The 27,975-nt window shown below is 47.0% G+C and overlaps 1 protein-coding gene and 1 long non-coding RNA gene across 2 annotated transcripts in view; both read left to right on the top strand.

Annotated features, from left to right (window-relative positions):
• The first annotated feature begins 5,212 nt into the window (after positions 1 to 5,212).
• On the top strand, positions 5,213 to 20,668 carry LOC119953509. Its single transcript, XR_005458038.1, has 3 exons — positions 5,213 to 5,306; positions 14,636 to 14,679; positions 20,639 to 20,668. It is a non-coding gene; the product is annotated as an uncharacterized LOC119953509 (long non-coding RNA).
• Positions 20,669 to 21,004: 336 nt separating this feature from the next.
• Positions 21,005 to 27,975, top strand: part of cyth1b (cytohesin 1b) — a 289,435-nt gene continuing 282,464 nt past the window's right edge. Inside the window, exon 1 of the mRNA XM_038777860.1 lies at positions 21,005 to 21,095. Coding sequence (XP_038633788.1) covers positions 21,074 to 21,095 — 22 coding nt within the window. The 5' untranslated portion in view covers positions 21,005 to 21,073. The remainder of the gene's footprint in view (positions 21,096 to 27,975) is intronic.

The following is a 27,975-nucleotide window of genomic DNA, read 5'->3' as shown; positions in this document are numbered from 1 at the left end:
CCTGTTTAATAGTAGGTGCTAAAGAAATGGTTTCTGCATACTTTATAGAAACTAGGAGCAGGAGTAGGCCACTCTGCCCTTCAAGCCTGCTCTGCCATTCCACATGATCATGGCTGATCCTTGATCTCCGTGCCACATTCCTGCGTTCTTCCCATATCCCTTGATGCCATTAAAATCTTCTTTTTTTTTAACTGTCTCTTGAATACATTCAGTGACTGAGCCGCCATAGCCTTCTGTGGTAGAGAATTTCAAGACCCTTTGAGTGAAGAAATGTTTCCTTATCTCCCTCCTTGATATGCTGAGATTGTGTCCCCATTTCTAGATTCTCCAACTAGGAGAAACATCCTCCCTGCATCTAGCCCGTCCAGCCCTGTTAGGATTTTATACAGTTAAATCAGATCTCTACCGTCTGAACTCGAGTGAATACAGGCCCAGTCGAACCAATCTCTCCTCATAGTCTTCTGATCGTCCATTCACTTAATGGTTAATCCTTATCGAAAATATTCTTTAATTTGACATTTTCCTTCATTGTCTATTTCTTCTAATTGCTGATCCCCGTATCAGCCTAGTGAACCTCTGCTGCACTCCCTCAATGGCAAGTATATTGGGTGGGATTCTGCACAAATCGCCGGGGCGGGAAAAAAGGGAACAAACCCTGGTGGGAACCACTCTAGCGTTGAGCTGCCCCAAAGGTGTGGAATTCTCTGCACCTTCGGGGCCTAGGATGGTGCAGGAGTGCTTTGCGCCTCGCTGGCCGGTGGGACGGGGCTTGGCACCACGCCAACCCGCGCCGAAGGCTCTCCACCGGCTGGCGTGAGTTGGCGCATGCGTGGGAGAGCCAGCATCTACTGGCATCATCCCCGCCAGATTATACCGCAGATTGGTATGCGGAGGAATAGAGTGCACCCACGGCACAGGCCTGCCTGCAGATCGGTGGGCCGCGATCGTGGGCCAGGCCACTGTGGGGGCATCCCCGGGACCAGATTGCCCTGCACCCCCCTGGAGGCCGCCTACGGAGCTGGGTCCCGCCAGTAGGGACCAACCTTGATTTACGCCGGCGGGACCCTCGATAAACAGGCGGGGCTTCGGCCCGGAGAACGGTCCCCGCCATTCTCCGAGGCGGACGGCGGGATTCACGCCGGGGCAATTTTAGGGGGGCCAGAGAATTCGGAGGACGCCAGGGCTGGGATTCACGCCGACCCCCGGCGATTCTCCAACCCATTGGAGGGACTCAAAGAATCCCGCCCATGGTTTCTCTGGCAGGGAGACCAAAACTGCACAATACTCCAGGTGTGGTCTCACCAAGGAGGCCCTGTATAACTGCACAGTAAGGTATGAGGTAGGCAACATTGGCCGATACCACCATTACATGCGAGAACACCACCCACCAGGTGAGCGGTACATACTCGTGCGACTTGGCCAACGTGGTCTACCTCGTACACTGCAGGAAAGGATGTCCCGAAGCGAGGTACATTGGCGAGACCATGCAGATGCTGCGACATCGAATGAACGGACATCGCACGACAATCACCAGGCAGGAATGTTCCCTTCCAGTCGGGGAACACTTCAGCAGTCAAGGGCATTCAGCCTTTGATCTCCGGGTCAGCATTCTCCAAGGCGGCCTTCAGGCCGCGCGACAACGCAGAATCGCCGAGCAGAAACCTACAGCCAAATTCCGCATGAGTGCGGTCTCAACCGGGACCTGGATTCATGTCGCATTACATTCATCCCCCACAATCTGGCCTGGGCTTGCAAAATCCTACCAACTGTCCTGGCTTGAGACAATTCACACCTCTTTAACCTGGGGTTACCCCTATCTCTGGATTTGTAAAGACTTAATTACCTGCAAATGCTCGCATTCAAAGCACTGTCTGTCATCTTTGACTTTGTCTATATATATATATATATATATATATAAATGACATGGATGTAGGATAGAATGTACTATAGCCAAATTTGCAGATGACACGAAAATAGGGGGGAAAATAAGTTGCAATCATTACAAATAGATATAGATAAGTTATGTGAGTGCACCAAAATTTGGCAGATGGAGTTTAACGTGGATAAGTGTGATGTTATCCCTTTCAGTCGGAACAATGGGAAGGCAACTTCCTATCTAAATGGAGAGAATCTTCAGTGTTTTGGTGCAGTTTTTGGGTATTCTCATGCAGGTAATGAGGAAAACATGGCATTTTGGCATTTATAGCTAAAGGAATAAAGTATAAAAGTAGGAAAGTGTTGCTGCAACTGTACAAGGCATTGATGAGACCACGCCTAGAGTACTGGGTACAGTTCTTAGTCCCCTTATTTGAGGAGGGATGCAGTTGAGGCATTCGGAGGTAGATTGGCCATGATAAATTGCCCTCTAGTGACCAAAAAGGTTGGGAGGGGTTATTGGGTTGCGGGGAAAGGGTGGGCTTGAGTGGGTCGGTGCAGACTCGATGGGTCGAATGGCCTCCTTCTGCACTGTATGTTCTATGTTGACTAGATTGATTCCAGAGATGAAGGGTTTGTCTTATGAAGGGAGATTGAGCAGTTTAGGTCGATACTCTCTGGTTTAGAAGAATGTGAGGAGATCCTATTGAGATATAAAAGATGATCAAAGGTATTGACAAAGTAGATGTAGAGTAGATGTTTCCTCTTGTGGGCATTCTAGAACAAGAGGTCATAGTTTTAGGAAAGGGGAGCAGATTTTAAACCGAGATGAGGAGAAATTACTTCTCCATGACTCTGGAATTTACTACCCCCAGAGTGCAGCAGATGCTAGGACTTTGAGTAAATTTAAGGAGGGGATAAACAGATTTTTAATTAGTAATGGATTGAAGGGTTATGGAGATGGGGAAAGAAGTGGAGTTGAGGCGGAGAGGAGATCAGCTATAATCATATTGAAGAGCAGAGTGGGATTGAGGGGCTGAATTGCCAACTCCTGCTCCTAGTTTTTCTTATCCACAGAATGTTATTTCAAAGAACTCCAATTGATTGGCGAAACATGATTTCCCTTTCACAAAACCATGTTCATTCTGCCTGATTGCTGTGAATATTTCTAAATGCCCTGTTATAATGCCTTCAGTAATAGCGTCTAACATTTTACAGATGTTTAGCTGACTGCCTGTCGTTTGCTGCTTTCTGTCTCATGAAGTTCCATTCGCTGTTTTCTAATCTCATGGGACCTTCCCAAATCTAGGGAATTTGGGAAAATCTCACAAGCCACTTCTTTTAAGATAAAGTACATGAGGATCCGAGGACTTGTCAGCCCACAGTGCTAACAATTTGATCGATACCATGTCCTTGGTGATTGTATTTTCTGGAGGTTCGCCCTACCTTCCATTTCCTGATTCATAGCTATTTCTGGCATGTTACTTGTATCCTGAATAGTGAAGACTAATTAAAATACCTCATTTTCTTAGATATTCCAAGTCAAAAGTTACAGTTTAATTTTTTTAAATATAGTTCTGTTCACTCCAGTTGATTAAAAGCCACAATTGCAATCCCATTGAAATACTTAATGGCAAAGGCTTTGGCGCATGGATTCTGTTTTTCAGATATAGCCCAGTTTGAGCACACGGGTTAGATTTTACCATCGATGGCCAAGTTATTGGCTTTCAGCATTAATCTTAAACCTGTTCTTCCAGTCTTCAGTTTCTCATGGTCTATCCACCTTTTATGCTTCTCTTTGGCTGTCGGGTGTATGATGTTCTTCACCATCAGTTTATTTTACATTTGAAAAGATTTTTATTCTGACAAGTGGCTGAAACGCTTTCAATATGAAGTTGGGTTTCAGAACTTGCACTGATTGGATTATTCCATTGACTTCCCTCTGGCTTTCTAAAATTAATTTGGAGGATAGTTATGGGAGAGCATATGTAGAGATCTCAATTTCCCTTCACTTTAAAGATTAGGCTTTTCCACATTTAATAACTGATCTGGCCTTTGCTTGCAGTACTAGGCTGAAGCCAGAAGATGGTGATACTGCACAATGAAAACTGATTTGTAAAATTCTTTTAATTCTATAGTCTCTAAATTCCATTTATGTTCCTTTTTTAATAAATGAGACTCCAGCTTGTTTATCCTTAATATTTTGGTTGTGGTGCAATAAAAAAATTAAGTAAAATATTTAATGTGAAACATCTCCATTCAAACAGCCTCCCATGATAGAAGTGAGATGAACATGACACAGTGGTTAGCACTGCTGCCATGCAGCCAGGGATCCAGGTTCATTCCAGCCTCTGGTGACTGTCTGTGTGGAATTTGCACTTTCTCCCTGTGTCTGCATGGGTTTCCTCCGGGTGCTCCGGTTTCCTTTCACAGTCCAAAGATGTGCAAGTTAGGTGGATTGAGCATGCTAAATTGTCCCTTAGTGTTCAACGGTTAGGTGGAGTTCCTGGGGTAGGGTGGGCATTGGGCCTAGGTAGGGTGCTCTTTCAGGGGGTCGGAGCTGACTCGATGGGCTGAATGGCCTCCTTCTGCATTGTTGGGATTCTGTGAACACCGCAAAGGAAGCAATGGCTCAAGAACAAACGGGTTGCAGTTTATCGTTGCCTTCTCACCAGGTTAATTACTGATCGCCAATATGAAATGAAAAATGAAAATCGCTTATTGTCACGAGTAGGCTTCAGTGAAGTTACTGTGAAAAGCCCCTAGTCGCCACATTCCGGCGCCTGTCCGGGGAGGCTGGTACGGGAATCGAACCGTGCTGCTGGCCTGCTTGGTCTGCATTACAAGCCAGCGATTTAGCCCAGTGAGCTAAACCAGCCCCTAGTTAGGCACTGCTGGATTCACCAACTCAGAAGTATCCGAAAACATGCTTTGTGCATTTGAGTGGGTAGCATTCTTGCGTCAGAAGATTGTCGGTTCAAGTCCCAATCCAGGGTTTGAGCACAGAAATCACGGCAAGCACTCCAGTGCAGTACTGAAGAGTGTTACACTGTCAGAGGTGCTGTTTTTCGGATGAAATGTTAAACCTGAGTCCTCGTCTGCTCTTGGCATGAATATAAAAGATAACGCAACACTTTTTTCGAAGAGCAGGCAAGTTATTCCTGTGCCCCGACCAATATTATCTCTCAATCAACATCACAAAAACAGATTGTCTCGTCATCACATTGCTGATTGTGAGGGCTTGCTGTATGCAAATTGGCTACTGTGATTCAGACATTACAACAATGGTTGCAATTCAAAGGTACTTAATTGGTTGTAAAGGGCTTGGGGATGACTTTAGATTATGAACCATGCTATGCAAATCCAAGTCGGTCTTTAATGTTACTGCAAGAGTTTGCCTTCAACCAATCCACCTCGACATGAGTGGGTGTGTAAGTAACCGTCGTTCTTTGAGAGTCTGCATCACTTTTTAAAAATTAGTTTGTGAGAACCTTTCCAGTCCGTTCTTTCGATGGTTTCAACTCGTTCAGTCTACCTGGTCACCAGGATTGCACATTGTGTTCCTCTTTTACTTTCTCTTCTGCTCGATAGTCATTTTTCATTGATCTACAGTGGAAGTGAACTGCAGCTCAACTCTGATGGAACTTCCTTTGAGGCCTTGTTGTTTGTTATCTCCTTTTGGTGATTCATGTCCATAATTTGACTGGCGTAGTAATAATGGTCTCATTTTTTTGGCAATTGGTGCGAATAACACCTTGGCCGCTAAGTGTCTGGTTTTCCAGACCTTGGGGTCATCTGAGCTCTACAAACTGCATTTCAATGGCTCCATAGCACCCCCTCTCATTCAAGCCAGGACGATGACCGCTAGAAGAGCAGTTCCCAGCTTTTCGGAGGGGGCCCTCATTCGATTGCTGGATGCCATGGAGGAGAGACGAGCCACAATTTACCCACAGGTTGGCAGAAGGCACTTCAGCAAGGTCACCAATGCTGCCTGGAAGATGGTGGCAGCACTGGTCGGTGCCAGCAGCCTGACCAGAAGGAGTGGGTTCAATGTAAGAAAAAAATTAAATGACCTAGTGCAATCTGCAAGGGTAAGTACCTCCCATCTCCCTTGGCACTCCACCCTTCTGTAAATCCCAGGAATGTCACATTCAACCCTGATGCTGCCACTTCACAGTTCCCAGCATCCAACCTCCCAACATCATCCTCTGATCCCTCCGTACTCACACTCTGCTTCAGAAACCCTCTGTTTATGCGCAGCGCTCACACATGCCAGTTGTTCTCGACCTCTGACCTGCTAGGCGTCCGGCTCACATTAACCCATTTTGTGTCCCTGCAGGAGCAGATTGCCACAACTGCAGAGAGAGAGAGAAGACTGGGTGGTGAAATGCCTGGCCTAAGGACCTTGACTCCTTTCAAGGAGAGGGCCATGCGATCGCAGAGGAGGAGCAGGGATGGGCATGCACAGACCCAGGTTGGCCTGCAACAGAGAAGTGAGGAGCCACTGCACCTTCATCCAGATGACCAATCTTGAGTGGGTTTTATGTTGTTCAAACACTTGACCAGGCCATGTGTGAAAATCATGTCCCATGCCTTGCAGGAACAACAACTGGTGAGTCTTGGCTGTCAACTAGCAGTGACCTCCCCCCAACCTGGCCACCTCAACAGAATCTGAGGAGATCTCCAAGGAGGATATGGATGAAGAGTCACAGCTATTACCTCCCATCGGCGAGGCAAACACCTTGGTGGGCGAACTTAGTAGATGGGCTTCTGGATCACCATCTGGTGAGTGTCGCACAGCTTATTATGCACATCCGGTGGAGACAGGAGTGACCCAGGAATTGGACAGTCAGAGACCTGCTTGATCCTAGGACTCAGCTGTTCCCCCACCAGGTGCCATGCCCCTGGACATGTTCGACACTCGGATGCTTGAGAGCTGGGAATACCAGAAGGGTATGCAAAACCAAATGAAGGAGTCCCAAAGCCTCATGTCGCAGTGGATGGTGCCGACGTTGCGTGGCACCTAGGCCACCACAAGAATGGCGTCCGCAGTGGAAAGCCTGGGGCAAGATGTCCGAGTCATGACTGGAGCACGCCGAAACATGGTTCAGTCCCTGAGGACCATGGCTGAGGGATTCAATAACACCATGGTTCAGACATTGGCAGACCTCCCGGGACTGGCAGTGCCAGATGATGTTGAGGCTGCAGCTCACTCCTGCTGCCCCTCCATGGAGTAACCCAGAGACCTACAAGCAATCAGAGGGAGGCGGAAGTGCTGGAGCAACTCCCAGGGCCTTCCACCCAGGCGATCCTGAGTGACCAGAACTTCTGAACCCCCTCTCACACTTCCTGATAGTGGCGCAGCACATATCAGAGGCTACAGGCAAAATGGGGTGATGCCCTCTGCAAGCAGGCCACGGCCGTCATGTTCCCGTCCCTTGAGAGGACGCCCGTCTAGGTTACTCTGGCAACAGGGCATGGAAAGCAGCAGGGAACTGCCACTTATGATATGCATCCTGGGAATATTACACTGAGGGTAGTGGGAGGGTTCGCAAGAGTAAAGAGTTGTAGGAACACTGGGTTCTAGTGAAATTTGAGACCGATAGTTGGGGGTCAGAATTAAATGTCACAATTGCACTTGTCGTCTTATTAAAACCTTTTGTTGTTCACTCCCTTGATCCTTCTCCTCCTGGGATAAATCGTCAGCCTATGTGGACACAGCTTTTCTCAGAGAGCCTCAATGTAAGGGAACCAGTTAGGCTCCAACCGAGAGTAACATGTATCTTGGAAGGACTCTGGCATTAATCAGCAAACCCTAGACCCCCCGCCCCAATTATGCTCAAGTACTACGGGACAAAGGGGTGTAGTTCCGAGTCTCACTTGCACATGACCCGTGAGTCAGCACACTGGCAACAGAAAGTTGGGAGTCCGATATAAGCAAAAGCTGAGGAGTATCAGAGCTTTCCTCACTGCGAGTCGTCATCACCCTCCTGCATTGACCGGCCAAGCAGGCACAACTCCCCAGGCCCAGCTCCCTGACAACTTGGTTTTCATACAGACCTCATCCTTTGGTTGTGAGTGGTCTTGGGGTTCTGTGTGGGGAGTAGCGGAGCTGGTAGACAACATGGTCCTATTGAGTGAAACAGGAAGAGATGCCGGCATCTCTGCTCCTCCTGCCCATGTGAACCCTGCCTGGCCTCCACCCTAAGGTACCTGTTTGGCCTCTCCTTCCTGGACTTTCTCCTCCTCGGAGGAAGGGGAGGCACGGTGACACAGTGGTTAGCACTGCTGCCTCAGAGCGCCAGGCGCCCGGGTTCAATTCTAGTCTCTGGTGACTCTCTGTGCGAAGTCTGCACTTTCTCCCCGTGAGTGCGTGGGTTTCCTCGGGGTGGTCTGGTTTCCTTCCACAGCCCAAAGATGTGCAGGGTAGATGGATTAACCATGCTGAATTGTCCCTTAACATCCAAAAGGTTAGGTGGGGGTATGGGTATGGGGAGGGGTGTGGACCTAGGTAGGATGCTTCTTTCGAGGGTTGTTGCAGACTTGATGGTCGATTGGCCTCCTCTACCCTGTAGGGATTCTATATTTTGCTCCTTCTGGTCTGTTTTGCTCCTTCTGGTCGTTGTTGTCAAGGATGTCATTCCGCTGCTGCGCCATATTATGTAGGGTACAGCAGACTAACCATGATGCTGTTGAGGCAGCAGAAGGGCATCTTGAGCAGTCTGATGCACCACTCAGTCACTGGCCAGGTGGCACTGTGGGCCTTGTAACGGGCCGCCGCACTGGCATCATCATCAGCCAAGACCTCAGGAGGGTATCCCTTGTCCCCAGGGAGTCATCCTTGCAGCCTGGGGTGACCCTTCAATATCGCAGGGATTTGAGATTGCCCAAGTATGTAGTAATCATGCACGCTCCCTGGAACATGTGCACACCACCTGGACATTTCAGTGAGTGGAACCCCTTCCTGTTAATAAACATGGCTCCCTAATGCCATGGGTCCTGTCGAGCCGAGTGCCATCGATGGCCCCCTCCACCTGTTGCTCACCAGCTGTGATGGCGAATCCCACAGCCCCCTCATCCTGATAGGCCTGGCCCGGTATGGTTCAAAAGTAATGCGGTCTGATGACCTGGCAGAGAGTGCGTTGTGACCTCATGGATGCATTTGTGGCCGGATGAATGCAAAGTGCTGCGCAGGTCACCCATTGAGGCCTGAAATGATCCCATGGTGTAGAAGTTAAGGGCTACCATGACTTTCACGGCCACCGAGCAGATGCCGCATCATCTCCCTGCAGGCAAGTCTCCTCCGGCACATGTTATCCGACAGCTCCATGAAGGACACCTGGGTCGTGTAATCCCTCGGTCTCCTTCGCCCTTGATCCCCCTGTTCAGCTTCTGTTACCTCTGGCCCTTGAGACTGTCCTGCAGTTCCCTTTCATCTTGGCACTGGGTTCTCCCTGCGTGCGGCTTCTTGTCGCAGCTGTAGTCTCTGCTCCTCCAGTGCTGTTATAAGCAGAATTTCCAGCTCCACAGGTTCGACAAGAGATGAGAGGCAAAGAGAGCATGAGAGAGTCAGGGTGGTGTCCCAACCGGTGACCTTCAGAGCCTCCCCTCACCTTTTTGTCCTCCCGATCCTGGAAGCGACCATTGCTACATTTAACTAGTAGGGTGCTACAGGATTTTGTCCTCTGACCCCATCTATTTACAATATGTATTAATGACTTGAATGTAGGGATAGAAGGTCAAACTTGTAGATGACACTAAAATAGGTGGGATAGTAAGTTGTAATGAAGAAATAAATTTACAAATGGATTATAGATAAGTTAGGTGAGTGGGCCAAAATATGGCACATAGAGTTTAATGTGGATAAGTATGAGATTATCCATTGCTACAACATATCCGGCAGCTAGCGCTCACTCGTGTCGGATGCTCTTCCAACTTCATCACTTGACTGGCCCCCACCAATACCATTTATCTTCAGAATCGCCTGAACCCTCCCGTCTGGTTGACCCCTACCTTAATATATAACATCACAGGAGGTTCTGAGAGGCCCATCCCTCACGGACAGGGTCAACTGGATGCTTACGTATACCTTGAGGGCTAATGGGTCCTCAATGGCAGGCACTGGGGTCCCTCAATCCCCTTTTTTCCTTGAAACCTGAGTCTTCACCCATATCCTTGACTTTGAGAATGTGGGCAGTTGACATTGTTAAAGGTTAACTTGATGACCCGCACTGCTGCCTCATGGTGTTGAGGACCCGGGTTCAATCCCGGCCCCGGGTCACTGTCCGTGTGGAGTTTGCACATTCTCCCCAGGTCTGCGTGAGTCTCACAACCCAAAGATGTCAGGGTAGGTGGATTTGCCATGCTAGATTACCCCTTAATTGGTTAAAAAAATCGGTACTTTTGTTTATTTTGATGGCCAATTACTTTGACAAGCATGCATCTCAGAATGTCAAAGGCACAATTACTCTCCAAATAAGAACAAAAGAATGAGGAGTGGGAGTAGATAATTCTGCCCTTCGAGCATGCTCTGCCATTCAATACTGATCTCTGCCTCAATTCCACTTTACTTCTCGATCTCCATAATCCTTCAACCCATTAAGAAATAAAAATTTGTGTACCTCAAATTTACTCGAGTCTCCTGGGACAGTGAATTCCACAGATTCACAACCCTTTTGAGAGAAGTAATTGCTCCTCATCTCTGTTTTAAATCTATCCTATCTATGACCTCATTCTAGGTTATCCCACAAGAAGAAGCATCCGCTCTCTGTCTACTTTGTCAATACCTTTCATCATCTTGTTAACCTCAATTAGATCTCCCCTCATTTTTCTAAACTTGGAGCGTATAGGCCTAAACTGCTCAATCTCTCTTCGTAAGACAAACCCCTCATCTCTGGAATCATAGTGAACATCTTCTGAACTGCCTCTAACGCAACTACATACTTCCTCAAATAATGGGACCAAAACCCATTACACAATATTCCAGATGAAGCTTCACTGACGCCTTGTGTAGTTTCAGCAACACTTCCCTACTCTATCCCTTTTGTAATAAATGGCAAAATTCCATTTGACTTCCTTATTACCTGCTCTATCTGCATATTGGTTTTCGGAGATTCATGAATGAGGACACCCATGTCCCTCTGCACCAAAGCACTCTGAGGTTTCTCACAATTTAGATAATCTGCCTTTCCTCTAGGTAGACGCCTGGTGCGGGACATCTTTTACCATGGGCATGCCGTTGCACATCAGCAGGCATATAGTCCATGACAGCGGGTAGGTCCAGTTCTAGTGGCAAGGAACCCTCGACGACTGAGGATCTCCCTACTGCTACAGCCTTCATCCGCCATCACACATTGATACCATACGTGTATCTTCCGCCTGATCCGCCATTGAGGAGTGCATTGATTGCACTTTGGCTGGTTCGTCCACTCTGATATTACTGTCTTGGGTGACCCTGCAAGGAGCTTCAGACTCCTGTCGGCATTGCTCTCTGGATCATCGGAACGTTGAAGACACTCCACCGCAGCAAGGTGGCAATCCAAGGAATTTGTGTAGCACCTGCACAAATATATAATCTGTTCTGAGTGCTTTTATTTTATTGAAATGTCTTTAGTTGGGTGCATGAGAAGTTTGTTCAAATTTCATGCAAGAGAATGGAATCTTCAGTTTTAGAATTTCTATATTGGAATTCTCTGCTTCAACACGTTAATGCTTCAAAATCCTTTCCTTTCTTCTTTGGTTTAATAGTTTTCAACTTTCCATCAGGCGCACACTCTTATGAAACGAGCAAAACACAATTTGCTGTCCCCCACCCTGCATTTGTTCATCTCGGACACTTTGCAGAGTTTTGTGCTACCAAACGCGTGATACTTTGGTGTTATTCAAGCATAGAAGGCTGTGAAATTTTTGAGTTATGTTACGTTGTATCCCTACGCGCGCGTGCACACATATGCATTTCATGCCCAGATTTCCAGTGTTACAACTGCATGTACTGGCAGATAGGAAAGGTTGACCATAAAGTTCACACGCTCCTTTGATGTAACGGGAGGATGCCATGATCTAGTCTGTGAACTAATAATATGTGTTAGTAGTCCATATCTGAATGAAGCTATGATTTAGTGCCTGATCTTCAATCCCATTGTTCCCACTCTTGACTTTCTCTCATATTTGATCCTGTAAAGGTTTTAAAATTCCTTCCTTGCAAGGGACACATTGGTGTAGATTTAGGAGTTCAGTACCGTATTCCATTTCATTCTGTTATGGGCTTATCCTTTGAGAAAAATAACCTCCAGTTGGCATGAGATACAGTAAAATCCAGGATGTCAGCATGTAGACCATAACCGGTGTAGAATCCAACATTTTCAGTGAGGTGAAAATCGATAATGGTGTGAATGAAGAAATAGGTGCAAGCTGGTGCCTTTAATGGGCGTTATGTTATCTTAGTCATTGACATATTATAGAAGTACTTCAACTTTAGATAAGTTGAGTACATTTTATTGTGTGATTTTGATGGTTTGCACTTAGTATATTGACCTAGTTGCTATAATTCCTGCAATACTGCATTGCTGGGATGCCAAGATGAAGATTAGGCAAGGTCAGGCTTGCAGCATTGAAAGGCCTGCACCTATTTCTTTTGTTGAGTTAGTAATTAGGATTATTTTGAAAGAGTGTCAGTATGATACCTTCAAAGCTGCCCCGCATTCTTGGAAACATTGAAACTGAACGCCCATTTTTGAGCACCATAGTGCAACAATTGAGCTATTGATTCAATCATGCAGTGTTTAAAAGCTGAACATCTCGAGTAAAAGGAAAGTTATACTCTCTATCATGTGACTCTTAAATTTGGCTTTCTTATCCCTGACCAAAGTTTTTCTATCGGTGTTAAGCAATCATGAAAGAGTGAACTAGTGACAAAATTGATGGAGGGATTTGATCTGCAACAGTTTAAAGATGCTGCTAAATGTACTTGACTAATCAAATTAAGAATCTAAAGAGCTTCAAAGTGGAAGCGATGTGAAGTGTTGAGGATGCATCTATTTACCTTCTAGCATGGTAATACAATTAAAGCTCCTTTTGGTCAGGTCAAGATATGCAATACCCTTTTGGAGACTGAAAAAAGACCTACTTCCCATCCATTAAAACATAACTTCGGCTTATCGGCAAAATAATGACAATGGAAAGATTCTTACTATTTAATAAATTATGCAAGGACATATTTTAAAGCTGACGTGGAACAAGCAGAGAGGGGGGGGGGGGGTTGTTACTTTGTTCAAACATAAATCTATTATGATGGGAGTGAAGAATGCAGGCTCATGTGTCCCTGACCTCAAGTCTGCGTTGAGTGGCATTTATACACTTTATTGCACACTCCAACATTGTGACTGCTTCATGTGCAATGAGTTGCTGAGAGGTGCAAGTGTGGTGGATAGAGAGCCTCAGCACTTTTAAGATTCTATGAATCGTGCTAAAATAAACAACTGGCTAACCTGATTTTTGGTGGTGGATGTTGGATGAGGATCCCTTTGTCAACGTTCTTGCAATACCCATCTGGACAAAAGGTCTCAGTTTGAAGATTCATCTAAAGGATGGCATCTTCAATGCTCCATTAGTGCACTGGTGGGTGAGTCAACATTTCTATTGGGGGCGGGGGGGTGGGGCAGGGGGGGGGGGGGGCGGGGCGGGGGGGGGGGGGCGGGGCGGGGAAGAGATTCACATTCTGAGTAAGTACTGCTTTGAGAGCTGTACCTGCCAGGAAACCATAGGATTTGGGTTAGGCTACCCACTTCACTTTCCCAGATGCAGGAGATATTTTTAGAGGTTCAACTGTTCTCGTAGAGCGTGGCATGAAAATGGTGCTCTCCAGTTATGGCAATAAGTGTGGTTCATATGTGCTGAGCCTTTGATAGATGTTGTGCATCACTAAGAAGCTTGGCTTACCATGATATTCTCGTTTAAAGGGTATTATCATGTATTTTTCCGTCTGTATTTAAAGTTGTACAGAAGATTGCAACTTTATGCAGGAGTAGTTGAGCACATTGATTTTATGGTTCTACGGTCATAAATCCAAAACTAGTATTCTGTACCATTACAGTAATAGCAATAGAGAGCTTTCACTTTTTTAAAGTAAGGATGGTTTATTACTTTGATATTTTCTATTGAGTGATTGTGCTGCTTTGAGTGACTGCTTTGTTTTCTGAAATGGCTCCTTTTACATGACAGAACATCAACAACGCAGCACTTCCTTATGAGGGATGTGAACTAACATAAAATCAATGTAGTCCTGAGAAACTTCAATTATCTGCCTGCTTCTATTCAAAACCAATAATCATTGGCGATGGTTTGTTTAATCTACCAGGAAAGCATGTCATTACTGATGTAGCAATACAAAATGTGAATATTTTATAAGGTACTTGGAAATGGGAGGCATGGAAAGTGATTCATGACCAGAACAAGTCCAATGTTTAGGATTGGACATTTGAGAATATACAAGGTCCCAATTGTATTTGTGTTCCATTGTCAAGATTTATTTCCTGCCCTTTAAATGTTTTTGTAACCATATACCATATTGTGAATTATTAGATTAATAACAATTAAAATATCAATTATAATGAATCAATGAGTAATTAAAATCCACTTTTACTATATTTAGATAACCTATTCATATTACATTTTCAACTTTACTCCAATGTGTCATTTAAAGGCTTACAAATTAAAATCGAATTGTATAAAATAAAATGGTTATTTCATTTTTCCATTCCAGAAGCCTCCATGTGCCATTGCAAAATGGCATTGAAGATGGGGAAGGTAGGACTGGCCTTTCAATTTCCCATCTTTCCGTTTTGCCATTTGTACATTACTGAGACTGGAGCTTGACATATGGAGCATGAGTCTGAACCAGACCCAAATTCAGCCTTTTAATCTATTCCTCCTTCTCTCTTTCCTCCTTTCTCTCTCTTCCCCCCCCCCCCCCCCCCCCCCCCCACCCCACCCCAGACTGCCTCCCAACTCACCAACTGAAGGGTGGGTAGGTGACAGATGAGTCTTCTGTTTATAGCCCTTTATAAGTGGCCATCAGGATGATTGTTAATATCATGTTGATTGATTTGTCCTCTGATTCTGTTTCACCCACTCCCTGTAAATGTTCTGGCAGAAATTGTAATCTTGTGAATTGGAAATTTTTTGAACCATGTCATTGCACAACACATAAGTTAAAACTTCATAATCAGGCTCTCGGACCATTCAATGTGTCACATTTCGAAATGAATTCTTACTATACAATGTCCAGTTCTCAATAGAAAATCTTGTTGCAGAAAATGTTTAAATCAATGGCTGTTCTTTATTAATCATTGACAATAGGACAGTAAATAGAGTACAAAAGCAAAATGCTGCATGTACTGGAAATCTGAAATAAGAACAGAAAATGTTGTAATCACTCAATGGGTCAGGCAGCATCTATGTTGAGAATAAACATAAAATATCACAGTGCCTGGAAATCTGGAGAGAAACCTTTTTCTTCCCCCCCCCCCCCCCTCCCCCCCAGTAAACTGAGTTATTATGTTCATTAACTTCTATTTCTTAACTGGTGTTTGTTTACACTTTTGTTTGCTGATAACATTTGTTAGCAGAGGGACATGAAGTAGTTGACATTCTTTCGCTCTTTATTTTATCACATTTAAAATATGGTTGTGAGAAGCTTTATTTGCCCTGTTGATTGTCAAGCCAATTTTGACAGCCAGTTTCTTCACAGCAAGAGTAATTGAGACTGCAATGGGGAAGCACTTGAATTTCATAGCTTTGAATTTTATCGACATTGAATTTTATAGCTTTAATGGAGAACCTTCGAGACTGTTTTGAAGAACAGAGCCAGTGGTGAATGGGTGGTGCATTGGGTGCAACACGGGCTTGTTTGTAACCCTGCTGAAAGCTGGATTCCAATCAGCTGAGAGTGAAACCAGTCCAGATTGGACTAGCCCTGTTTTCCGACCCTTGCTCCACTCCACCCCAGTGCTGGGATTAACAACTGCTTGATATTGTTGTAGGAGATTTGTATGTTGTGCAGAATAGGGATTCTTGGGTGATCGGGAATTACCACCCAAGTTTCTGCTAACTGCAGTGATCCATTTGAAGATTAAAATTGGACAAGGAAACATCCTGCTGATTACCACATACCCCCACCCCCTCATCTGATGAATCAGCACCCTTGGAGGAAGCACTGATGGTGGCCCCTGGATGAGTCTTTAATGACCATTCCTAATAGAGGTTTATAAGATGATGAGGGGGATAGATAGAGTGGACGTTCAGAGACTATTTCCTCGGGTGGATGAAGCTGTTATAAGGGGGCATAACTATAAGATTCAGGGTAGGAGATATAGGAGGGATGTCCAAGATAGGTTCTTTACTCAGAGAGTGGTTAGGATGTAGAATGGACTGCCTGCTGTGATAGTGGAGTCGGACACTTTGGGGACTTTCAAGCGGTTATTGGATAGGCACATGGAGCACACCAGAATGACAGGGAGTGGGATAGCTGGATCTTGGTTTCGGACAAGACTCGGCACAACATCGAGGGCCGAAGGGCCTGTTCTGTGCTGTACTGTTCTATGTTCTATGTTAAGACTGTCTTGGGAATACCACGACTGACCGAGCTTGTCAAGTTTAAATGATATGCCTGCTAGACTGGGTCTGCAGTAGGCGGCGAGGGAACCAACAAGGGGGAAAGAAACCTACTTGACCTTATCCTTACGAATCTACCTGCCATGGATGAATCTGTCAGTGACCGTATCAATCGCAGTGATCACCCCACAGCCCTTGTAGAGACTAAGTCCTGTCTTGATTCATTCATAGGATGTTTGCATCGCTGGTTAAGTGGCATTTATTGCCCATCCCTGGTTGACCTTTAGAAGGTAGTGGAGAACTACCTTCTTGAACTGCTGCAGTCTCGGTCCCTGAAGGTGTAGGTACACCTACAGTGCTGTTTGGGAAGGAGTTCCAGGATTTTGACCCAGCGACCATGAAGGAGCAGCAATATATTTCCAAGTCAGGGTGACTTGGAGGGGAGTGTCCAGCTAGTGGTGTTCCCATGTATCTGCTGCCATTGTCCTTCTAGCTGGTAGTGGGTTTGGAATGTGCTGCATAGGGAACTTTGGTGAATTCCTGCAGTGTATATTGTAAATGGTACACAACTGCTGCTACAGTTTATTGGTGGTGGAGCATTGAATGTGGAAGGGGTAGCAATCAAGCGGGCTACTTTGTCCTGGATGGTGTTGAGCTTTTTGAGTGTTGTTCGAGGTGCACCCATCCAGGCATATTCCATTTCACTCCTGACTTGTGCCTTGTAGATGGTGGACAGGCTTTGTGGAGTCAGGAGGAGGGTTACTTGCTGCAGCACTCTTAGCCCCTGCTCTTGTAGCCACAGTATTTATATAGCTAGTCAAGTTAGGTTTCTGATCAATGGTAACCCCATGGAATGTTAATAGTGGGGGATTCAGTGGTGGTAATGTCAAGGAGCAATAGTTAGAACCTCTCTTGTTGGAAATGTTGCCTGGCACTTGTGTGGCGCGAATATTACTTTCCAGTTATCAGCCCAAGCCTTTATATTGTCCAGGTCTTGCTGCATTTGGACATGGACTGCTTCAGTATATGAGGAGTCATAAGTGGTGCTGAACATTACGCGAGCATCCTCACTTCTGACCTTATGGAAGGGAGGGTCAATGATGAAACAGCTGAAGATGCTTGGGCAGCACACTACTCCGAGGAACTTTTGCAGCAATGTCCTGGAGCAGAAATGATTGATCTCCAAACACCACGACCATCTTTCTTTATACCAGGTATGACTCCAACCAGTGGAGGGTGTCTCCCCATCCCGATTCCCATTGACTCCAGTTTTGCTCGGGCTCCTTGATGCCATACTAGGTCAAATGCTGCCTTGATGTCAAGAGCAGACACTCTCATCTCGCCTCTGGCAGCTCTTTTGTCCATTTGAGGATACACTCCGTCATGTTGTGTGACATTTCCAGCATGCTAAATGGGATAGATTTCAAACCGGGTGAACAACTCCAGGTTCGGCAACCATGAGGCAGCAGCAGAATTGTATTCAACCGCAACCTGCAACCTCCTGGCTCAACATTTCCCCATTCTATCATCAAGCCAGACAATCAAACCTGATTCAATGAAAGGAGTGCAGTCAGACATGCCAAGAACAGTACCATGACTACCTTAAAAAATGAGGGGTCAACCTGGTAAAGCTACAAATCGGGACCGCTTATACCAAACAGCAGAAGCAGAAAGTAATAGACCAAGCTAAGCGATCTTGCCGCCAAGTGATCAGTTATAAGCTCTGCAATCCAGCCACATCAGTTGCAAATGGTGGTGAATAAGTTTACAAAAATACTAATTAGAGGATGAGGCTCCACAAATATCCCATCATCAATGATGGGGGAACCCAACACAAATTCAAAAGATGAGACTGAAGCATTTGCAACAATCTTCAGCCAGAAGTGCCAAATGGATGATCCAACTCTGCCTCCTCCAGAGGTCCTGCATGACACATGCCAGTCTTCAGCCAACACAATTCACTCCACACTAAATCAAGAAACGGCTGAAGGAACTGGAAGGCGATAGGCCCTGACAATATTCCGGCAGTTTCAAGTTGGTGGAATGGGCAGATAGGCGACAGATGAAGTTGTGTAGAAGTGTGAGCTGATTAATATTTGTAGGAAGAACATGGAGAGACAATATAAAATCAGTTGTGGGGCACTACACTATAGGAAGGATGTGAATGCATTCGAGAAGGAGTGTGCAGAAGAGGTTTACAAGAATGGTTCCAGGGTTGAGAAACTAGATTGGAGAGACTGGGAGTGTTCTTTTTTTGGAGGAGGGGGGGGGTTGGAGGGGGGGGGGAGGGGGGGGGGGTTGGAGGGGGGGGGATTGGAGGGGGGGGAGAGGGGGGGGGGAGGGGGGGGGTTGGAGGGGGGGGGGTTGGAGGGGGAGGGGGGAAAGAAGGCTAAGATGAGATGTGATAGAGATGTTCAAAATCACGATTGGGCTGGACAAAGTAGATGGGGAGGAACAGTCACACTGATAAAAATTTTCAAGAACGAGAGAGCACCAATTTTAAAGTAATTTGCAAAAGAAGCAGATGTGATGAGAAAAATCTTTTTCACACCAATGAGTGGTTTAGGTCTGGAATACACTGAAGTAAGTGTGGTGGAGGCAGGTTCAATCGAGGCATTTGAGAGGGCAATGGTTACTTGAATAAGAATAATGTGTGCAGAGGTATAGGGAGAAGGCAGGGGAATGGCACTAAGTCATGATGCAAGTTTGGAGAGCCGCTGAAGACACTATGGGCTAAATGGCAGCTTCCCACAACAATTCTGTGGTAGGACTGAACACTTGTGCTTCAGAACTTGCCGTGGCTCGAGCTCAGCTGGTCCAGTACAGATACAACAGGCATCTACCGGGCAATGTGGAACATTGTCCAGGTCTGTTGTGTATACAAAAATTAGGACAAATCCAACCCAGTCAATTTATCCTATCACTCTATTCTTAAGCACTAAAGTGATGGAAGGAGTAAAAATAGTGCAATTGAGCTGCTATTGCTTTGCAATAACCTGTTCATTGGCACTCAGTTTGGCTCCTGCTGGGATTACTCCACTCATGACCTAATTACAGTCTTGGTTCAAACATGGACAAAAAAGATGGACACCATCCAGGACAAAGCAACCCGCTTGATTGGCAGCCCCCCCCCCCCCCCCTACAATCGTTCACTCTCTCCACCACCGACACACGGTGTTGATATCGACTGCTACCACTAACAAAATACATGGTCCATCAAAGCATAGTTAACAGTTTGTACAGTTCTTTTTCCCTTTTAATTCCTTCCAGCCACCACCCCAGCAATGAACAGCTCCTCAAATAAAGTAATGCATAGCCTCCACCACACCTCGAAACCTTCTTCTGACTCCCTCGACTCAGACTTTATATTTTCCAGCTGGAGAAAGTCATAGAAGTCCCTCCAAGCCACAACCCCTGGTGGCATATCCGACCTCCAAGTCAACAGGATCCTTCACCAGGCAATGGAAGAAGCGAAAGCCACTGCATCGGCCACATGCCACTCCAGTTCCTCCGATACCCCAAAGATCACCACAAAAGGGTCTGGCCTGACCTCAGCCCTCACTATCCTGGATAACGTGCCGAACAATGCCTCCCAAAAGCTCTCCACCTTCTCACAACCCCAGATGAATGTGATTTGCTGGCCCCCGCTCATACCACCCCATGGAAGGACCCACTCCTCCTCTGATTCATGTGCACCCTGGGTACCACCTTTAAATGTATCCAGCTCTTTTAGTTTGTTGAGCGAACCGAATGTGTGGCTTTAACAGAATGGGTGGCACCGTGGTTAGCACTGCTGCCTCACCGCATCAGGGACCCGAGTTCAATTCCGGCCTAGGGTGACTGTGTGGAGTTTACACGTTCTCCCCCCTGTGTGTGCTCTGGTTTCCTCCCACAGTCCAAAGATGTGCCGGTTAAGTGGTAGACCATTGTAAATTGCCCCCAAGTGTCCAGGATTGTGCGGATTAGGTGGGGTGATGGGGTGATGGGGTGGCAGGAGTAGGGCGGGGTTAGGGTGCTCTTTCAGAGGGTCGGTGCAGACTTGATGGGCCAAATGGCCGCCTCCTGCACTGTAGGGATTCCATGATCCCCAGAGGTGAATCACCTACAACCTATCACCCAATTCTACAGTGTTCTTCTTCCTGTTTTCTTACAGATCTGTATTGCTGACGCATCTCTCTTTGACTGACCTGCCCAGGTAGTTTAACAACTCGCCCTCCACAGCAGCTGTGATATGTTTTTAATTGACTTGGCTCCTAAAAATGTTTGTTGCGTACATTGGCGAGGGAGGGGTGGGGAACCTGCAAGGTTACCAGTGGACCTGGAAGGACAGGCCAGTGCTGAGGTTTCAGATGCGGGGGGCGGGGGTGGCGTGCGGTGGGTGGCACTGACTTGGCGCGACCTTGGGGCGAGTGAGTCAAATGCAAGAGCGCTCCGTCAGCTTGCAGGTCACGTGGCGGCGGCTGGCCACGCCCCCCTCCGGGGCGCTGACGTCAGGGCCGGTCTGCTCGAGCGGAGGGGAGCGCGCGAGGCGGGGCAGAGGCTGCAGTCAGCTGGAGGGAGGGACGGCAGGAGGACTCTGAGCGGAGCCATGGACCAGGACAACAACTACGGTCAGTGCACAAACAATGCAGGAGCGGAGATGGGGGAAGGTTGGCCAGGAGATGAGAGCTGGATCGCACCTAGAGCTGAGGGGAAGCCCCCGCACTGCCGTGCGCGGCTACAATGTTGCTACAATGTTTCAAATCCTGTTTCCCTTTTCTCTGCGCAAGACTTTTAACTTGTAACAAGGAAAGGGAAATCCCGGCCCCTTCCCTCACCACACTCCTGGGAACTGCTCCTGGGAACTGGCTCTGCAGTGTGTGTCTCCTTTTTTCACACCACGCTGCCTCCAAACCACGCTTCGATGAGCACACTCGCTTTAAATTAGCATGTGATAGCGTGAGAGACTTTGAAAACTTAACATTTTTATTCCCGACTTTTTGATACCCTCTGCTGTGTGAATAGATGTGTCCCCAATTTTTTGGTGCTGGCAGAAGGATCGAGATTTTTGTTGCCTCGTCCTCCCCGCCCCATCAATATCTCCTCTTCCCCTGTCACCCAAGCCACAGCACCGTTGCACAACTGTGTGTAATTCACTTGAGAACCCAACGCAGGACATTCGTGCAAAGTGGTTGGAGTGTGCGTCCTGTAAGCAGTCAGGACAGTCAGTGACATTAGCCATGATCGTGAACTTCCAATAGATTTACGAAGTTATTCCCAAGATTATGTTTCAATTCCCAAAGAGCAATCGAACACTCCTGCCCACTGATGGATTGGAATTAGCATTTTGCACAAAGGAGCCAATTGTCCAATAATTAAGCTAAAATTATTATTGTTTGCATAATTTAGTTCGATTAAAATTATGGGGTTTGCATAATTTATTCCGCTAACATTATGCATTTTTGCATAATTTAAATTTTGCATTATGTTCCCTTCCATTTTGTTTGTGTAACTTTCAGGTTGAACATGTCTGAGAGACAGAATGGTGTGGGCTTTGCTGCTACAATCATATTTTGCAGCCTTTTTTCCCCTTCGGGTTGGTTTTGCTGCCATTCTGAAACTGTTTATGTTTCCAATCTTATGATGTTGCTTGGTTTTGTTGAGTTGCTGAGAACCATGTCATAGAGATAAGGTGACAATAAATTTTGTCCAGGTTCATTGCATCATTAAGTGGTGAGCAGAGCATGGTTGGCAGCCTTATTGTTCAACACATGGGAACAGGATTTTCAACATCCTGCACATAATCTGTGTGGTGAATTTAGCATATAAGCAAGACAAGGTAACATTAGTTCAGTAGTTTTATGAAAGTGAAACTGAGATTGAACCTATTGATCATTCCATACCAAATTTGACAGTTGGTGTTCGCCCAAGTGAACCTAATATTCCATAGGATTTCCCAAGATTTGTGGGATCACATCCATGTGAAACCATGCTCTGGAAAGCAGGGAAGAAAATTGGAGTCGGGAGATTTTCCAAGAGTTTCCCACCTTTTTTTATGGTTCTTGTCTCTTGCTGTGCATCTTGCAATCGTGAAGCAGGAAGAACAAGATGATCCATTTTGTAAGAGTGCCTGCTGATAGGTAGAGGGCATTTTTTGATGTTGCAATAATTCTGTCTGTTACCGTTCAGGAAATAGACTTATCAGTGTTTCATACCTTTTTAACTGTTTTGATATATTGCATGATAATCAGAGCCACGGTTGTTTGACTATAACCTATGGATATATATCATGGAATGTCATTTTAACTCTGTTTGCAGGACTCATTAATTATGTGTGCCGTGTTTGTAGGTGTGACTATTAGGAAAAGTGCTCCTCAATTTCTGATGAAATCAAGTGTGCCATTCTGGAACACTTTTGGGGAACTCTCCCCTGGATCCGCTTGTGGGTCTGGCTCAAAACGGCATAGGATACATGGGGGAAAGGAAGATTATTTTTCTTGTCTGTCGTCCGTGGCCTTTTACATACCTTAGCCCCAGTGAGGGATCATGTGGCCAATGACCATGATGCTTTCCAAAATCAATGGGCACTGCAGTGTGGGCATTGTCTAATCGACACATAGAAAATAGCAGGAGTAGGCTATTCAATATGATCATGGCTGATACTTCACCTCAATACCACACTCCCACGTGCTCTCGATACACCTAAATGCCTTTACAGCCGAGAAATCTTATCTATTTCCTTCTTAAATATATTCAATGACTAAGGGCGCGATTCTCCCAAAATGAACAAAATCTCATAACGAGCGCATTTAGCCTCATGTTTCCTTCTCGCTCGCAGTGCTGAGAAACACATGGCTATTCAACATGACGCGTGTTGTACAAGGGGCCTGAATGGCCAAGGCTGAACATAGCCCTCCCAAAACGTCCAGTACCTCTGGGATATTCCCACCAGAGTGAGGCTAGCTGTCCCACTCTAATATGCAGATTTTCCAAAAAGTGATCCCGCCAACAATGGACGGGCTTTACATCGCAATGTTTCTCCTGATCACGTTGGATCTCATGAGACGTTGTGAGCCAGGTAGATCCTGGAAGCAGGTCTCCCAGCTTTTATTAGCCACGCTGCGGTGAGCTGCTTTTCCGGCGCAGCATGGCCATTGGATCGAGCCGTTGGTCTCCACAGCTTTCTGTGGTAGAGAATTCCACAGGATCACCACCCTCTGAATGAAGAAGTTTCTTCTTATCTCAGCCCTAAATGGTCTATCGAGTGTCCTGCAACTGTGACGTCTTGTTCTGAATTCCCCAAATAGAGGAAGCAGCATCCAGTCCATCCACCCCTGTCAGAATCATGTGTGTTTCAATGAGATCCTCTCTTCATTCTTCTAAATCTCTGTGAATACAGGCCTAGTCGACCCAATCTCTCTCTCCTCAGATGACAATTCAACCACCCCAGAAAATCAACCTGGTATGCCTTTTTTCCACTCCCTCTGTGCAAATAGATAAGGAGACCAAAACTACACACGATACTCCAGGTGTGGTCTCATCAAGACACCCTTGCTCCTGTCCTCGAGCCCTCTTGCAATGAAGGCCAACATACCATTTACCTTCATAACTGCTTACTGTGCCTACATGCTTGCTCTGTGGTACTCTGACAAGCAGCTCCCTTTGTACATCAACATTTCCCAATCTCTCACCATTTAAATAATACTCTGCCATTCTGTTTTTCCTTCCAAAGTGGATAACCTTATTTATCCATGCTATGTTGCATCTGCCATGCGTTTGCCCACTCTATCAACTTGTCTAAATCAATTTAAAGCCTCTTCATGTCCTCCTCACCACTTTCATTCCCAACCGAGTTGCATCTTGTCAGCAAACTTCGAAATCTTAGATTTGCTCCCCCTAGCATTGCTGCCTCACGGCGCTGAGGACCTGGGTTCGAAACCCGGCCCTGGGTCACTGTCCGTGTGGAGTTTGCACATTCTCCCCGTGTCTGCGTGGGTTTCACCCCCACAACCCAAAGATGTGCAGGGTAGGCGGATTGGCCACGCTAAATTGCCCCTTAATTGGAAAAAATAATTGGGTACTCTAAATTATTTTTAAAAAATTGCTCCCCCATCCTAATCATTTATTTTTTAAAATAAATTTAGAATATCCAATTCATTTTTTCCAATTAAGGGGCAATTTAACGTGGCCAATCCACCTAACCTGCACATCTTTGGGTTGTGGGGGTGAAACCCACGCAGACACAGGGAGAATGTGCAAACTCCTCACAGGGCCGGGTTTCGAATCCGAGCCCTCAGCGCCGTAGGCAGCAATGCTAACCACTGTGCCACAGTGCTGCCCTTATCCTAATCATTCATATATATTGTGAATAGCTGGGGCACAGGCACTGATCCCTGTGGCATCTCACTAGTCACTGCCTGCTACTTCAAAAGAGACCCCTTTATTCTGACTTTCTTTCCTGTCACCTTCTGTTATCAATTCTCAATCCATGCCAATATATCGCCTTTAATTTTGCACACTAACCTCTTTTATGTGAGACTTGATCAATACCTTTCTGAAAATCTAAATACAGCACATCGACTGGTTCCCACCTATCGATTCTGCTAATTATCTCCTCAAAAAGCTCCAGTGGGTTTGGCAAATATGCTTTTGGTTTTCATAAATCCTTTTTGATTTTGTCTAATCCCGTTGATATTTTGTGTCCTGTTATTGTATCATTTATAACAGACTCAAGCATTTCCCTACTACTGATAGGTAAGCCAACAAGTCTAATTATCTATTTTCGCCCTCCCTTTTTTAAAATAAAGGGGCTGGTTTAGCACACTGGGCTAAATCGCTGGCTTTTAAAGCAGACCAAGGCAGGCCAGCAGCACGGTTCAATTCCCATACCAGCCTCCCCGAACAGGCACCGGAAAGTGGCGACTAGGGGCTTTTCACAGTAACTTCATTGAAGCCTACTCGTGACAATCAATTTTCATTTCATTTCAATAGCAGGGTTGCATTTGCCACGCTCTAGTCTGTTGGGACTGTTCAAAACTACAGAATTTTGGAAGATGATAACCAAGGCGTCCACCGTTTTCATGGCCACCTCTTTCAGTACCCTGGAATGTAGATTGTCAGGCCCTGGGGATTTATCGGCTTTCAGCCCCATTAATTACTCCACTTTTCTTTTAGCAATACCAATTGTTCATTCAATTTCTCCTTCTCAGTAGATCCTCTATTCCCTAGCATTCGGGGAAGTTATCTGTGTTTTCCTCTGTGAAGACAGAACTAAAGTTGTTGTTTAATTGCTCTGCCATTTCCTTTTTCTGTTATGAATTCTCCCAGTTTGGTCTTGAGGGACCTACATTTGTCTTCAATAATTCTTTTCCTTGACTTCCGGTTGCGGCTATGCGGAGCTAAGCCGCACGTTCGGCAGCTCCCGCTATTTAAGGACTTTTGGGCCGATTTGAGGGCCCCAAACGGCGCTGTTTCGACGAATCCCGGTGGGGGAAGGTGTCTAGAGGAACATTCCCCATAATTTATGGTGCTCACCCGGAGTGGGGCAAAGGAAAAAGCTGCAGCAGCTCCCCAAGAAAAGCGGGGGAAGAAAGACAAAATGGCGGCCGGCGGAACACCCGAGGACTGGTGGAAGTGGGCGCAGGAGCAGCAGGCCTCTCTTCTGCGCTGTTTTGCGGAGCTGAAGGCTGAGCTGCTGGACTCCCTGAATGCGACTACCAACAAGCTGCTTGGGACCCAGGCGGCCCAGGAGGCGTCCATTCGGGAGTTGCAGCAGCAGGCCGCTGAGAGGGAGGAGGAGGCCGTGGTCCTCGTGGGGAAAGTGGAGTTGCACGAGGCACTTCACAAAAAGTGGCAAGACCGCTTGGAGGAGCTGGACGTTCGCACGAGGCGAAAGAATTTGAGGATCCTGGGCCTGGAGGAGGGGCTGGAGGGGTCGGATCTCCCGGCGTATGTGACCACGATGTTGAGCTCGTTGATGGGGGCGGGGTCCTTCCATTTGCCCCTGGAGCTTGAGGGAGCTCAGAGTGCTGGCCAGGAGGCCTAAGGCAAATGAGCCCCCGAGGGTGGTGCTGGTGCGGTTCCATCGATTCAGCGACCGGGAGTGTGTGCTGCGCTGGACAAGTAACAGAGGAGCAGCAAGTGGGAGAATTCGGTAGTGAGAATCTACCAGGACTGGAGTGCGGAGGCGGCTAAGCGGCGGGCCGGGTTCAACCGGACGAAGGCGGCGCTTCATGCCAGGCAGGTCAGATTTGGAATGCTGCAGCCTGCGCGCCTGTGGGTGACATACAAGGACCGGCACCACTACTTCGAGTCCCCGGAGGAGGCGTGGGCCTTTGTACAGGCGGAGAAGCTGGAGTCGAACTAGGGCCTGGGGACACACTATGGCCGTTGCTGTTTTCGCTGTTGCTGTTCTTTAACTTTGACGTGTTATTTTTATGCTGGTTTTCTTTTTGCTCTGTTTCCGGGTGGGTCTGTCTGTTGGGTATGGGTGTGGGGTATGTGGGGAATGTTGGGGGTTCGTATTTTATATGTCCCTTCTGTACCGAGCTGGGGGTTGGGGTGAAACTGGATTTTGGGGAGCTGCGTCAGAAGGGTGGGGTGGGCAGTGTGAAAGTGCGGGCTTTCCTCTGGTTTCCCGCGCAGGGAGGGCGGAGCTGGCGGTGGGGGCGTGACCTCTACTAGTTTTCTTTCCCGTGCTGAAGCGGTGCCAAGGAGGTGTGGCAAGAGGGGGATGACCCCATGCCGGGAGGGGATAGGTTTTGGCGGGAGCTGCCGGGGTCAGCAGAAGTCAGCTGACTCACGGAAGTACCACGGAGGGTGCATCGTGGCTAGGAGGGGTCCTAGCCTTGTGGGGGGTTTGGGGGGGGGGGGGGTAGAGGAGAGGCATTACCGCCATGGGGAATGGGTCGGGCGGGGCGAGCAGTCGATAAACTATGGCTAGCCGGCGGGGGAGGGGGGCGGGTTGCCCTCTGATCCGGCTGATTACCTGGAATGTGAGGGGGCTGAATGGGCCGGTTAAGAGAACTAGGGTATTTTCTCATCTGAAGGGGTTGAAGGCGGATGTCGCTATGCTCCAGGAGACCCACTTGAAGGTGGCGGACCAGGTTCGTCTGAGGAAGCGGTGGGTGGGGCAGGTTTTCCACTCAGGATTGGACACGAAGAAGAGGGTGGCGTTCGAGGCGGCTGAGGTGGTGTCGGACAAGGAGGGCAGATATATTATGGTGAAGGGTAGGCTGCAGGGAGAGAAGGTGGTGCTGGTGAACGTATATGCCCCGAATTGGGATGATGCTGGCTTCATGAGACGCTTGTTGGGCCGCATTCCGGACCTGGAGGCAGGGGGCCTGATCATGGGGGGAGACTTTAACACAGTGCTGGATCCCCCACTGGACCGGTCCAGTTCAAGGACGGGTAGGAGACCGGCGGCGGCCAAATACTAAGGGGATTCATGGACCAGATGGGAGGGGTGGATCCCTGGAGGTTTGGGAGACCGAGAGCGCGGGAGTATTCCTT

Source organism: Scyliorhinus canicula, chromosome 18 (genome assembly GCF_902713615.1).
Source record: "Scyliorhinus canicula chromosome 18, sScyCan1.1, whole genome shotgun sequence".
NCBI lineage: Eukaryota > Metazoa > Chordata > Chondrichthyes > Carcharhiniformes > Scyliorhinidae > Scyliorhinus > Scyliorhinus canicula.
This window is presented reverse-complemented; position numbering and strand designations above follow the sequence as displayed.